The sequence below is a fragment of the Hyperolius riggenbachi genome, chromosome 5 (genome assembly GCF_040937935.1).
Source record: "Hyperolius riggenbachi isolate aHypRig1 chromosome 5, aHypRig1.pri, whole genome shotgun sequence".
Classification (NCBI taxonomy): domain Eukaryota; kingdom Metazoa; phylum Chordata; class Amphibia; order Anura; family Hyperoliidae; genus Hyperolius; species Hyperolius riggenbachi.
Genome location: NC_090650.1, coordinates 144,952,706 through 144,968,561, shown reverse-complemented (window position 1 = coordinate 144,968,561; position 15,856 = coordinate 144,952,706). Strand labels below are relative to the sequence as shown.

At 41.5% G+C, this 15,856-nt stretch overlaps 1 protein-coding gene across 6 annotated transcripts in view; it reads left to right on the top strand.

The window, feature by feature from the left end:
* The window catches only part of CNTNAP2 (contactin associated protein 2), a 2,604,396-nt gene that overhangs the window by 160,002 nt on the left and 2,428,538 nt on the right, over nt 1-15,856 (top strand). Inside the window, exon 1 of one of the 6 annotated variants that reach the window (XM_068236341.1) lies at nt 1,641-1,722. The exons of the other annotated variants lie outside the window; for them this stretch is intronic. Within the exon in view, the coding sequence (XP_068092442.1) occupies nt 1,656-1,722 (67 nt within the window). The 5' untranslated portion in view covers nt 1,641-1,655. Of the gene's footprint in view, nt 1-1,640; nt 1,723-15,856 lie in introns of those variants that run through there. 6 annotated transcript variants of the gene reach the window in all.

Here is a 15,856-nt window from a genome sequence, read left to right as displayed (position 1 = left end):
ACGCATCGAAAATGCATGAAAAATGCATACCATTGCGTTCCCATTAACTTTCATTATGTGAGTTTTGCCAGCATTCCTGCATATTATGCAACAAAACCAGCGTTTTTAAAAACACACCTTTAAAAACGCATCCAAAATGCATATGCGTTTTTATATGCGTTTGTTTCCTGCAGTCCATAGACTTTCATTAGAGGCAAAAACACAGCGTTAGCATTTCTGCTATGTGTGCACCCAGTCTGAAGGAAAAGGTCCCAGAAGATTGCTGGTGCAGGTTATCAGTATGGATGATCAATGAGGTGCAAATAATTATAATTTCATGCAGGATTATGTAAATTCTGGATGCAAATATATGGACCTTGATAATGGACCAATCAATTTAAACCTTGGTGAGACTTGATTGGTCCATTTTCAACCTGCATACATTTGCATATGAAATTAACATGATCCTGCATGCATTATTTGATCTCATTGATCATCCTTAGTCCTCTTTTCCACAAAGGGCTCTATTCATAAAAGGTTACCGCAAGTTTTCCGCTCAAAACAGTGGATTTTCCTGTCCATTTAGCAAAGTGGGCATTCATAAAAGCTGTTCCCGCATGAAAATCTACAATCCCCCAGCAGAGCGAGAAATTTCCGCCCTATCCAGTGTTCTTCTAGATTTATCTAGAAAAAAGTAACAAAATGGCCATTCATAAAGTTTAGAGGAAGCGTTATGTGGACGGGAAATACCGCTTCCTCTGATTTTGCGGATTACATACAAGTGAATGGGACAGACCTCCCAGAGAGAGCAGTGCACGGAGGGACTCTGCCGGCTGAAGTGTTTCCGCATGCCTTCCGACAGCTTACCGCCAGCCTTCAGCGGGAGATCTCCGCACTTGCATCGCAGCTGGCAACATTTTTTTGAATGACCACCCAGAAGTCTAAAATGCCGCTGCGGTATTTTCCCTCCAGGAGTTTTTTCGCCACAACTTTTTTATGAATAGAGCCCAAATTGTTTATAGGCAGTGAAATGCCTATCAAACTCTCACAACTGCTCACTGCTGCCTGGTAACTGCTCGCTGCTGCCTGGTAACTGCTCGCTGCTGCCTGGCAACTGCTTGCTGAGCACACAGCTCAACAGTTCGTGGAAAAGAGGCCTCAGTTATCAGTTCCACTGGTGCACAGGTTTATTTGGATCCAGGATTGGCATGATTTGGGAGAAGAGAGGGCCTCTACATTTGACACCCTGCAAAGCCAGGCCAGGTCTTAGGACCAGCAGGATTAATAGGCTAACCTGGAGCAATTGCATTGTATCTCTCAGAAGTCAGTGGGCTGTGCAACAGAGAGGTTGCTGAAGGGCTAAAATAAGTAGAGCTGGGGATCCAGGGGTGGCAAAAAAGGGCCATTAGGCAAGTGGCAGAGTATCTCTCATGTCATGACATGAGGCTGGTGGATGGCAAACAGAGGCTGCATGCTAATGAACCTGCAGACAACCTGTGAGGATCGGTACAGAAGCAGATTGCTTTGTAGCTTGTGTGACTGTTTACTCTGTCAAATACCTTGTTACGGACATTTCCGGCTGGAAAGAAAGCTGTTTTTACATGTTGTAATACCAAACGATTGACTTACTGGCATTTTTTTTATCCATTTATGCTACTATCCACAACTAGTGGTAGATGTTGGCAAAGCAAAGGTTCGCACAACACTGCATGCTGTCGCCCACAGGAACTGCATCTTTAACTGGTAAGACTATTTCATGTATTGTGCGTCCTGGGAGTAGACAAATTGAGGTTCTGTCTGTTACTGCCACTGCTAACTAAAATAGTGTGGGATATGCTGTGGGGCCACCGGTGACTGAAAAAGGGTGCACTGTGACACATGACAAACAAAGCACAATAGGCTCTATTCAAAATCAATGTATGCACTTGTGGTAAATGTTCGACCAAAATTAGACCATCTTGACATTAACAATTTTTTGCATGTTTTGTCTGGACGCTGAAAAAGTGCAGAAAAAGGTGCACGTATTGCAGAAAATGTTCCGCAAAAGTCGGTAATTGAAAGAAAAAAATTTACATTTACAATGAAAAAGGACGCATTATTTCTGCTTAAACTTCCAATTTTATATCACCTACAAGTACCTGGGGATATATTCTGCCCATTATATTTTCCCATTGACTTAAATTTAGGCTGGAGCCTTGAGCGCTGCATTTGCTGGACTTTTAAACTTTCTTGGCCATTTTTTCGCAACTTTATTTTTTTAAATCTGTTTTCCGACTGTTTCTGCACTTTTTTTCTGCAATATACCCACATGCGGGAAAAATGCAGAAAACCTTAAATAAATGAGGAAGTACTGTGGATATTACCGCTGCCTCATGTGTCATTGAAAATAGAGAGTAATGTATCGACATGCCATAGGCCTTTATAGTGAACATTTCATAGGTGATGCATTGCGTGCATCAAGCTGCGTTAGAATACAGCAGTTACGCCGCACCACAACTCACCACTGTGAACCTAGACTAGGTGAAAATAAGAGCATTGTTATAGTACAAAATATATTTGGATAAACAATCTAAGAACTGGTTAAATATGACAATGTAGACTATGTCTTATTTGGAACTATTATTTTGGGTACAACCAACATGGCGAAGAGAGTGTAAAGTCAGTGTTTAACCACTTGAGGACCGTGGGCTTTACCCCCCTTAAGGACCAGGCACTTTTTTTCTATTCAGACCACTGCAGCTTTCACGGTTTATTGCTCGCTCATACAACCTACCACCTAAATGAATTTTGGCTCCTTTTCTTGTCACTAATAAAGCTTTCTTTTGGTGCTATTTGATTACTGCTGCGATTTTTACTTTTTATTATATTCATCAAAAAAGACATGAATTTTGGCAAAAAAAATGATTTTTTTTAACTTTCTGTGCTGACATTTTTCAAATAAAGTAAAATTTCTGTATACATGCAGCGCGAAAAAAATTGGACAAACATGTTTTTGATTTAAAAAAAAACCCATTCAGCCTATATTTATTGGTTTGGGTAAAAGTTATAGCGTTTACAAACTATGGTGCAAAAAGTGCATTTTCCCATTTTCCAGCATCTCTGACTTTTCTGACCCCCTGTCATGTTTCATGAGGGGCTAGAATTCCAGGATAGTATAAATAACCCCCAAATGACCTCGTTTTGGAAAGAAGACATCCCAAAGTATTCACTGAGAGGCATAGTGAGTTCATAGAAGATATTATTTTTTGTCACAAGTAAGCGGAAAATGACACTTTGTGACAAAAAAAAAAAAAGTTTCCATTTCTTCTAACTTGCGACAAAAAAAAAATGAAATCTGCCACGGAATCACTATGCTCCTCTCTGAATACCTTGAAGTGTCTACTTTCCAAAATGGGGTCATTTGTGGGGTGTGTTAACTGTCCTGACATTTTGGGGGGTGCTAAATTGTAAGCACCCCTGTAAAGCCTAAAGGTGCTCATTGGACTTTGGACCCCTTAGCGCAGATAGGCTGCAAAAAAGTGCCACACGTGGTATTGTCGTACTCAGGAGAAGTAGTATAATGTGTTTTGGGGTGTATTTTTACACATACCCATGCTGGGTGGGAGAAATATCTCTGTAAATGACAATTGTTTGATTTTTTTTTTTTACACACAATTGTCCATTTACAGAGATATTTCTCCCACTCAGCATGGGTATGTGTAAAAATACATCCCAAAACACATTATACTACTTCTCCTGAGTACGGCGATACCACATGTGTGGCACTTTTTTGCACCCTAACTGCGCTAAGGGGCCCAAAGTCCAATGAGTACCTTTAGGATTTCACAGGTCATTTTTGTTTCAAGACTACTCCTCACGGTATAGGGCCCCTAAAATGCCAGGGCAGTATAGGAACCCCACTAATGACCCCATTTTAGAAAGAAGACACCCCAAGGTATTCCGTTAGGAGTATGGCGAGTTCATAGAAGATTTTATTTTTGTCGTAAGTTAGCGGAAATTGATTTTAATTGTTTTTTTTTCACAAAGTGTCATTTTCCGCTAATTTGTGACAAAAAATGAAATCTTCTATGAACTCACCATACTCCTAACGGAATACCTTTGGGTGTCTTCTTTCTAGAATGGGGTCATTTGGGGGGTTCCTATACTGCCCTGGCATTTTAGGGGCCCTAAACCGTGAGGAGTAGTCTTGAAACCAAATGTCGCAAAATGACCTGTGAAATCCTAAAGGTACTCATTGGACTTTGGGCCCCTTAGTGCACTTGGGGTGTAAAAAAGTGCCACACATGTGGTACCGCCGTACTCAAGAGAAGTAGTATAATGTGTTTTGGGGTGTATTTTTACACATACCCATGCTGGGTTGGAGAAATATCTCTCTAAATGACAATTGTTTTTTTTTTTTTTTTTTTAGACACAATTGTCCATTTACAGAGATATTTCTCCCACTCAGCATGGGTATGTGTAAAAATACACCCCAAAACACATTATACTACTTCTCCTGAGTAGGGTGATACCACATGTGTGGCACTTTTTTGCACCCTAACTGCGCTAAGGGGCCCAAAGTCCAATGAGTACCTTTAGGATTTCACAGGTCATTTTTGTTTCAAGACTACTCCTCCCGGTTTAGGGCCCCTAAAATGCCAGGGCAGTATAGGAACCCCACTAATGACCCCATTTTAGAAAGAAGACACCCCATGGTATTCCGTTAGGTGTATGGCGAGTTCATAGAAGATTTTATTTTTTGTCACAAGTTAGTGAAAAATGACACTTTGTGAAAAAAAACAACAATCAAAATCAATTTCCGCTAACTTTTGACAAAAAATAAAATCTTCTATGAACTCGCCATACACCTAACAGAATACCTTGGGGTGTCTTTTTTTCTAAAATGGGGTCACTTGTGGGGTTCCTATACCGCCCTGGCATTTTAGGGGCCCAAAACCGTGAGTAGTCTGGAAACCAAATGTCTCAAAATGACTGTTCAGGGGTATAAGCATCTGCAAATTTTGATGACAGGTGGTCTATGAGGGGGCGAATTTTGTGGAACTGGTCATAAGCAGGATGGCCTTTTAGATGACAGGTTGTATTGGGCCTGATCTGATGGATAGGAGTGCTAGGGGGTGACAGGAGGTGATTGATGGGTGTCTCAGGGGGTGGTTAGAGGGGAAAATAGATGCAATCAATGCACTGGGGAGGTGATCGTAAGGGGGTCTGAGGGGGATCTGAGGGTTTGGCCGAGTGATCAGGAGCCCACACGGGGCAAATTAGGGCCTGATCTGATGAGTAGGTGTGCTAGGGGGTGACAGGAGGTGATTGATGGGTGTCTCAAGGTGTGATTAGAGGGGGGAATAGATGCAAGCAATGCACTGGTGAGGTGATTAGGGCTGGGGTCTGAGGGCGTTCTGAGGGTGTGGGCGGGTGATTGAGTGCCCTTGGGGCAGATAGGGGTCTAATTTGATAGGTAGCAGTGACAGGGGGTGATTGATGAGTAATTAGTGGGTGTTTTGGGTAGAGAACAGATGTAAACACTGCACTTGGCAGGTGATCGGACGTCGGATCTGCGGGCGATCTATTGGTGTGGGTGGGTGATCAGATTGCCCGCAAGGGGCAGGTTAGGGGCTGATTGATGGGTGGCAGTGACAGGGGGTGATTGATGGGTGGCAGTGACAGGGGGTGATTGATGGGTGATTGACAGGTGATCAGTGGGTTATTACAGGGAAGAACAGATGTAAATATTGCACTGGCGAATTGATAAGGGGGGGTCTGAGGGCAATCTGAGCATGTAGGCGGGTGATTGGGTGCCCGCAAGGGGCAGATTAGGGTCTGATCTGATGGGTAACAGTGACAGGTGGTGATAGGGGGTGATTGATGGGGGGTTGATGGGTAATTAGTGGGTGTTTAGTGTAGAGAACAGATGTAAACACCACACTTGGGAGGTGATCTGACGTCGGATCTGCGGGCGATCTATTGGTGTGTGTGGGTGATCAGATTGCCCGCAAGGGGCAGGTTAGGGGCTGATTGACGGGTGATTGATGGGTGATTGACGGGTGATCAGGGGGATTGATGCATACAGTACACAGGGGGGGGGGGTCTGGGGAGAATCTGAGGGGTGGGGGTGATCAGGAGGGAGCAGGGGGCAGTTTAGGGAATACAAAAAAATAGCGTTGACAGATAGTGACAGGGAGTGATTGATGGGTGATTAGGGGGGTGATTGGGTGCAAACAGTGGTCTGGGGGGTGGGCGGGGGGGGTCTGAGGGGTGCTAGGGGGGATCAAGGGGCAGGGGGGGGGGAAATCAGTGTGCTTGGGTGCAGACTAGGGTGGCTGCAGCCTGCCCTGGTGGTCCCTCGGACACTGGGACCACCAGGACAGGAGGCAGCCTGTATAATACACTTTGTAAACATTACAAAGTGTATTATACACTTTGTATGCGGCGATCTGGGTGCTAGTAACCCGCCGGCGCTTCCAAACGGCCGGCGGGTTACAGCGCGAGGTGGGCGGAGCCAGTCCCCGGCGGCCGATCGCATCACGAATGACGCGATGGCGCCACCCATGCCCCTACAAGGACCGCCGCCTTTGGGCATGAGCTGGTCCTTGCGGGGTCCACTTTCCGGCCGCCTCTGCGCGTTGGGCGGTCGGGAAGTGGTTAAAGAGACACTGAAGCGAAAAAAAAAAATTATGATATAATGAATTGGTTGTGTAGTACAGCTAAGAAATAAAGCATTAGAAGCAGAGACATAAGTCTAATATTTGTTTCCAGTTCAGAAAGAGTTAAGAAACTCCAGTTGTTATCTATGCAAATAGCCACTGAGCTCTACCACTTTCGAAGTCACAGAGAGCTCTGATTCCTGATGTTTTTTTTTATCTCAACTGTATTGTTTTTTTCTTTTGAAGAGAAAAGTTCAGGACAGGTTAAAAGTTCACTGCCTGTTCTGTAAAACATTTAGAATGCTGCGTAGTGTGTAAATTGCAAGTATTAGAGAATGATGCAATGTTATATAAAAAAAAAAAGCTGTAAAACTGAAAATAAAAATGAGAAGTTTTTTTTTTTTTGTTACCAATGTTCTAGTAATTATCCGTACTACACAACCAATTTCTTATATCATAATTTTCTTTTTTTGCTTCAGTGTCTCTTTAAGGCTACTGACTATCTTTTGTGATTGCTTTGGGAATAGAAGTGAAATTATGGCACTTCCGTGATTTCCAGCAAAGTGCTCGGATTGGTGGCCATGAAAGGAGCTATTTTTATTGAACAATTGTATTTTGGATCAGATTATTAGTAATGAGCACAAATTTTGTATAAGTCAGACAGTGCTGCTGCCACTGTGCGCGCTCCCGCACGTGCATGTGCATTCCCATGATCATGAAAATAGTGGGGAAAAAAACACCAAAGAAAAAATACACCTTTTATTTCCAAATACTATTTTGTCACCATATTTGTACTAGGGACATAATTAAAATATTGTGATAACCAGAACAAATAGGCAGATAAAATGTGTGGGGTTTATGCACATTGCACAATAGCAGTGTTTATATTAAAACTATAGGATATGAAATTGGAGAAATAGTGTATTTTTTCATTTTTTCCGTTTTTTCCTTTTAAAATGCATAGAAAATAAAGTCATTACTGAAAACAAATATCATCCCTAAAAAGCTAAATTGGTGGTGGAAAAACAAGATATAGATCATTTTATCGTGATTAGTAGGGATTGAGCTTTCGGCCAATGAATGGGATGCACACTGAAAGGTGAAAATCGCTCTTGTCCGTTTGGGTAAAAACGCCTTTGGAGTGAAGTGTTTAAACGGTTAATAGCAAAGCCCCCACCATTCTATTGCCACAAAAATTGCCTTGTAGTTTTTGTGATAATAGATTTTGAAAATGGGAAGGCAAAATGGTATTTGACTATAGCACGTATAGGGTCTTTGCTCTGAAGCGCTAAAGTCAGCATAAAATTACTCGTAATTGTGCGTAATTAAAAATGATCTGTATAAACAAGGGGTGGGGGGGGGGGTAGGAGGAGAAAGAGGAGAGTGCACTCAGAAGGGTAGCAGTTGTCCCTGGCAAGCCAGCGGGGGAATGATCTCACCTTTAGGTCTGACTGACTAGTCCATATGGGTCTGTCAGCAGTCTAGCATCGTCCCTCTCTATGCCGGGGACGCAGGCAGCAGTGGTACTTTCAAACAGGATCGGTCACATCAGCTGATCTCCATAGATGGCCGCTCACTGGGTCTTGCTATATGTAGTGCCTGGAGGCTATGTGTGCAGGTTTGTTAGCCGCACTCTGAACTCTCACTGTGTGTGGGGATAGAACGTGCTGCTGAAGGTTCCTGGAAGGTGCAGTGCGTGCAGAAAGGATACACGGCAAAGTCCGAGTTTGGTTGAAAAAATAATAAAATGTTTATTACGCAATGCGTTTCTGGAGAGAAGCTTTCTCCTTTCTTCCGGCGAAAACCATTTGTACAAGTGTTCAGTACATTTAAATACAATAAAACAGACTGTGATTGGTTAGCAAAGGTAACAAGCTTGCCAATGCATGTGGGTATAACTGCTTCTCCTTCAGTCTACTAGGTGCCACTATATTTCGTATGGTTTTTGCTTGTCTATAGGTGATTTTAGGTTTTGGTGGGAGTATTGTTTTGAGTAAGGGGGCACTGGGGCCTCCTACTTAATGATCCCTTACTCAAAACAATACTCCCACCAAAACTTAAAATCACCCATAGATGAGCAAAAACCATACGAAATATAGTGGCACCTAGTAGACTGAAGGAAAAGCAGGAGAAGAGGACCTGTACACTAACAAATACAACAAAGAACGTCTCTTTCTGCTGCAGAGGAAAAAAAAAATGTCTATATTGCAAAAATATGCAAAATGGCCGAAAGGAGTATAAATCATCCATCAACAACATCTGGCAAATCAACCAGCGCCTGACCTGTAAATCAGACTATGGCCTCAATTCACTAAGATTATCTCCTGTCTTTATTAACTCTTCTAGAGTTGTTACCATGGTGATAAGGCATGTAGTATTCAGGAAACATTTTACCTCAGGCAAACCTAAAGTTAACTCTTCTGTCTTTAAGTTAACTCTTCAATCCTTAAAATAACTCCAGAGTTAAAGGCAGGCTGTTAATTAACTGCATGTGAAAATAACTACAGAGGAGGTAAATTAACTACAGAGGAGGTAACTTAAAGAGACACTGAAGCGAGACTAAATCTCGCTTCAGGTCTTATATATAGCAGGGGCACGTGTGCCCCTGCTAAAACGCCGCTATCCCGCGGCTTAACGGGGGTCCCTTCACCCCCAGCCCAACCCCCCGCAAAAGTTGGTCGTAAAATGGTCGTAGGGAAAACTCTTCCTGGAGGCAGGGCTAACGGCTGCAGCCCTGCCTCCCAGCGCGTCTATCAGACGCGCATCGCCGCCCTCTCCCCCGCCCCTCTCAGTGAAGGAAGACTGAGAGGGGCGGGGGAGAGGCGGAGATACGCGTCTGGACAGACGCGCATGGGGGCAGGGCTGCGGCGGTTAGCCCTGCCCCAACCAGGAAGCGCACTCCCGCTGCACGGAGGGGGTGTGTGGGGGACAGGGACCCCCGTTAAGCCGCGCTATAGCGGCGTTTTAGCAGGGGCACGCATGCCCCTGCTAGCTATGAGGTCTGAAGCGAGATCTATTCTCGCTTCAGACTCTCTTTAAGGAATGAAGAGTTAAGATAACTCTCTCACTGGTGGAGGTAAGTTTTCTCTTGCCTTATTATTTCCAGCATGATCTTAGTGAATTGAGGCCTATGTAATCTATTTGTTAGAATGCCCTTGCAACTTACAATACATAGGCTGCACCAAACAAAAATTGCATAAACGTATTAACAAGCACAGGGAAAACATCAGAAAGGGCTATTCAAAACAGTGTCCCTAAACACTTTGATGAATTTCATGAAAGAGACCCCTCCTTAATGAAGATCACCATCTTAGAACACATTTTTGATAGAAACAAATTCAACCGTTTTATGAATTTCTGTAAAAGAGAGACCTTTTGGATTTTACAGTTAGAAACTTTAACACCAGATGGTCTGAATGTTGCAATTGAAAATATGGTGAACTAGAATCCATATTATGATTTTATAATTTTCTGGTTGGATACAGTGACACAATCTGCCTTTCTGTATATATGATTATATCACAATTTAAAAAATTTTTTTGTATTTATCTATGTAATTTTTTTTCCCATTATGCTTTCATGTTTACTATTAATGTTATGCTTTTTTGTCAGTGCCTGTGCATCAACTGTTGGTGATATTTTTTTTTTTTTTTTTTTTTTTTTTGTGCTTGAGACGTTTGTCCCTTTTTTTTAATTTATTTATGTTTTTTTTTGGATGGGTACTTTGCTGCCACCTAGAAGACCTGTGTGCATATTGCACCTTAACAACAAACTGATCAATATATTTTTATAGACTGCAATGAAGCCAGTTATGGTATGTTTAATTAACTAATTAAAGTCCTAAATGTGAGATCATTCTGCCAGGGACAACTGCTACCCTTCTGAGTGCGCTCTCCTCTTTCTTCTCCCCCCCCCCCCCCCACCCCTTATCTATACAGATACTTGCACCATTATCCAGTGGCTTCCAGAGAGCAGCTCCACCACCATTTTTATCTTCAGCCTACACACTGTATAACACCACTACAGGACGCTCCCCTGTATATACAGGAGTCTTCTATATATACACTGCCCAGTGCATATGGGACACTAGACAAGACAAGACAAATAACATTTATATCGCGCTTTTCTCCTGGCAGACTCAAAGTGCCAGAGCTGCAGCCACTAGGATGCGCTCTATAGGCAGTAGCAGTGTTAGGGAGACTTGCCTAAGGTCTCCTACTTCATAGGTGCTGGCTTACTAAACAGGCAGAGCCGAGATTCAAACCCTGGTCTCCTGCGTCAGAGGCAGAGCCCTTAACCATTACACCTTCCAGCCATTGCTACACACTACCTACTGCAAACTAATTATGAATGGATCACACAAAAATTAATTGAACGTCCAAATTGTAATTGCGACAAAATATGCAATCCTAATTAAAACATTACGATCATAACTACAGATTATTCAGATTATATTGCATTAAAACAAACGCTTATGGGCCCAATCAATCCTAAATGTTCACATTATTGATAATTTCCTTAAAGAGAGACTTTACCCCAGGATTAGCTGATACCCCCTTTCCCACAAGAAATCTTTGTTTCTCAAACCATGGCTTATATTGTAGTGAAACTCCTCCCACCGTGTGATTTCATAACCATGGTCATGATAGTTTCCTGTCTATGAACCTTGTTGCATTATGGGAAATAATGTCTTTTTCCAACCACCAAGCAAGAGTATTTCTCTCTGTGCATATATATTTAACAAAATTTTACGGGATGTGGGTCTCGGGCTGCACTCACTTGCCCTGACTATTTTTTTTATGTCAGGCCCCCTCCTCTGGCAAGCCCACCTTTTGTTTGCATTTGGCTTTGTCCCCCCCAAAGCCAGAACACTGATGCTCTGCCCCATACAACCAAAACAATTCGGTGCTAGACACACCCCCACCTATGAAGTTGGACAGCACTTACCCTATCACATTGTTAGTGGGTGTGTTTAGATTGTGGCAGTTGGTGCTGTCTGCTGCTACTATCTTATTTTTTTTTCTCTTGTCTGCCAGTAGTAAAGATGATTACCCACAGGCTCATTGTAGATAGCAGCATTGGTTAGCACTTAAGATGCCTTTTATTAAACAGACTGGTTGAACTCGATGGACGTATGTCTTTTTTCAACCAAAATAACTATGTAACTATGTGTATGTAACAGTCTGCGCTTTGAGTCCACCAGGAGAAAAGCACAATATAAATGTTCTGTGTCTTGTCTAGTTAGTGGAGGGTTCTTTTTAGGGCTCGTTTCCACTATTGCGGTGCGGAATCGCCTGGATTCCACCGCTGATGAAATCGCATGCGGATGCGATTCCGCATGCGTTTTTGCCGCGAATTCGCATAGGTGAGGGTATATGCGATTTTAACCATGTCACTGCTTGTGTGAATTTACATTGGTACCTATGCGAATTCACGGCAAAAAAACGCATGGGGAAAACGCATGCGATTTCCCTATTAAATACATTGTGTGCGATTCGCCTGCATTCAACACGCAGGCAAATTCTGCAGGGTGTTCCGTGCAGATTTTCTCCGCACAATAAAACGCTCCCGCAGACGCATAAGTGGAAACAGGCCCATTCACTTATATTGTCTATGCGAATTCGCATACGCAAGACGCATGCGGATTCGCGATAGTGGAAACGAGGCCTGAAGCATAGATGGGGAGGGTTCTTATTAGGCATCGATATAAGGTTATTTTGGGCAGGGGGGGGGGGGGGGGGTTGTGAGAGTTTGGGTACAGAGGGGTGTAATAGAATGTCAGTAAAATTACAGATATCCTACTTTAATGAATAACAGAATCTGTAAAATTAAAAATACTGTATTGCTGCTATTCTGTGGCCATTTTTCCTTGTACCTTTTTTGTATAGACGTAGCCTTTGTTTCCTCTCAATCCCCTCCCCCAGCAGCATCAGGTGGCCAAATTCTATATATGTGATTGCACATAAGACTTTTGTCTATGTTCTTAGAACTGGTGGGTTATCAGTGTTTGCGTTTTACTTCAGAACCATTCTACATTGTACCATTAAGTCTACTAAGTCTAGATCTGAGATTAACACCTTGGTCCCTTATTTTTTATTTATTGTATCCCATGTCTATAGAGGGAGGAAGGATTGGAGATGGGAGGAAGAAAGGAAAGGGTGGGTGGCATGCAAATTGTTATAAAAATGTGCTACATAACCAACATGATTTTTAAGATCTTAATATGTATTAATCCTAAAGCTTCATTTACATTATGCAATGCAGATGGATGTGCATTTAAATTGCAACATACCTATGTTACTCTCTGTTGAGGTGCTGATCCCATTCACTGACAATGAGGCTGCCATGCGTTTTGTAATAAATGCATGCAGCAGTGCATTACAGGGATGGTCGGAAATGTCAATTTCCGATTTTCACCAATACCGATAACCGATTCCACGGATTTCCGATCGGTTTCCGATTTCCAAGTAGTGGTTTTTTTTTGGGTCTTTTTTTTTTTTTTTTGCATTCTCTGATTGGCCAAATACTTCCGAGTTGACTCTACATTCTCTGATTGGTCCATTGATTTTGAGTTCTGTAGTTGGGCTAAAATTACTGAATTGCAGTAATGCAGTAATTCTGCAGAAATCCGATTTCTGAGCTCCATTTTCTGATTTCCGAGTTCTGATTGGAAATTCAGTTTTCCGATCAGAAACTTCAATTCTGCAAAATTCGAATGTGCATCCCTAATTATCACTACTAAGGATGATCAATGAATACAAATAATTTATCTTTGCATTTAAATTTAATTTAAATATTATTCAGCTTCAACTTGGATTTTGTATTTGGTGCAATTATAAAATGCATATCATTTACATGAAGTTTGCATGCAAAAAGAAATTATCCCTAATCGTAAACCCACTGCTGCAGAATGCAAACATGAGAATGTCAGTTATACAGTCGATTTCTGCAAAACATTGCAGGTCAGCAAGTAGCAGTGCACAGAGTGTGACTACTTTGTAGTTGAAATCAAATTGTGGCTTAAGCCTTTAAGTAGCATCAGAGGTTTGGCTATCATGTAACCAAGCCTGGATATAGAGTAAGGCTACTATGTAGTAGACAACTGCAGTGAGAAAAATATGTGGGCTGCCATATTTATTTCCTTTTAAACGATGCCCAAAGTGACATGTTGAGATAGACATGTATATGTACAGTGCCTAGCACACAAATAACTATGCTGTGTTAATTTTTTTTTTCTTTCACTTCCTGAAAAAGTTAAATATCAGGTATGTAAGTGGCTGACTCAGTCCTGACTGCATGCTGTTAGTGTAAACACAGTAAAAACATGCAGTCCCTGTAATCTCTGCACCTGATGCAAATGTTTAACCTTGCTTCAGGAGAACCAGCCCTGGGCGTAGGTAGGGGGTGGGTTAGTGTTCGGAGTAGGTAGTGGAGGGCTAATGTGAAAGTTAAGTTAGGTATGGCGATAGTAAAATATTGAGAGCATTACCGATATTCTACTATCAACATTATCCGGAGCGCCAATTTTTCGGATGCCTTTTTGGAATGAACATAACCCTATAATGTTAATTAATATAAACATGTATACTTTCTTTCAAGTCTACATGTTGGAATAATTATACACATTGTATCCAGGTGTCTATTAATAGGGCATGTTTTTGACTTGAGTTAATACTGTTAACCAGTTGCAGCAGTATTACTCTGAGTCTACATTTACGTCTAGTTGGGCTGATCTACTGTACAGTAAACAAAACCAAAGCAGCCATTTTTTTTTTACACTGAACTAATATGCCTTATTTTCACAAAGTACAACCGTGAAAAATGTAGTAAAGCTGCACAGTATGCAGCCTTCCAAACAAGTTAGTTTTTGTGCATCATAAGGTTGCAGTTAGATGCACTGGAAGAGCTCATCCTAATTAACTGGCAGAATGAAATTTATTTACATCGTTTAAAACCAAACACTTTTATTTTTATTTTTTTTGTGGCAGCTTTTATTACAGTTCTGCAATTTTCTTTTTATTATGTTTAATTGCTCTATAATTGCACATAAGGTGCATTGAGGTCTGCTGTATTTAGAATTGTACTATCCAGATGTGAACATTCCTAGAAAAAGTGCCATAAGTTAGGTTCATTTTTCTTGACTTTTGCAATAATTATCTGTACACCAGCTGTAAAAGCTATTGCTACAATTTGTACACTGTTCCTCATTGTGATTCATCTCATAATACATTCTAAAATGAATACTTAAGTAAGAGCATTGCGTAGCTTAAATTGCCCAGCAGTGGTTAGCCATGAAAAATGTACGCACAAAGTTAGGCTTTGATAAATGCCTTAAACCACCATTAATGGGAACTAAACAGCCATCTTCAATCCTTCATAGAGCCAACAAAATGTCAAGCTACTCTGAAAGAGGGTAAAGCTTATGTAGGCAAGAACACTAAATGAGAAAAATGATGGATAATTTGATGTAAACCTTCCAAAGTGCAACCAGTTTGAAGCCTATAAAGACTTGGAGTATGATTCTGCACAGTTGATATGATAAATGTTCTGGGTCAGTGTTCAAACAAGCTCATTTTATTTTCTATGTATGAACTTCCATTGTCCTCCTAGTCATATTTTAGATGTATTGTCATTGTGGATAGCACTATAGTATTTTATTTATGTTATGTTTCTCTCTTGTTCAGAAGTGAACAGTGGCCAGTAATTGAAACATGCACAGTTTTGTTTTTTGTTTTTATTTATGGATACAATTTACCATATCATTGCTGGTATATCATTTAGCTGTGTCATATCAGACCAAACTGTTTTAGGGAGATGCTAATAAGTTTATTCACCTGCTTATTAGATGTTTTGAAAATACCTGCTTCTTTGTCAGTGTTCATGGTTTCACCATTTTCAAGCTTTAAGAATTTACTTTTGGTTTTCAACCTAACCTAATACATAACGCTTACTTGTATTATTAGTCATCATAGGCTTATCACTCCTCTCATACCAGGTAGACTAGACAAATTCTCAAGTTAGTAGATTTGGGGTTAGATTTCTTCTTACACTGCCTTAGTGATCTGATCCACTAACATGATCCATTATGCTCCTTCATTCCCCCCCCCCCCCCCATAGTGCAAAGCCCCACCATTTCCTGTTTAGGTTATAGATCCCCGAAGAGGTCTCTCAGCTCAATGCTGCTTGAGTATTCAGAGACCCAGCAAGAAACACTATTTACACCATCAACCAAATAT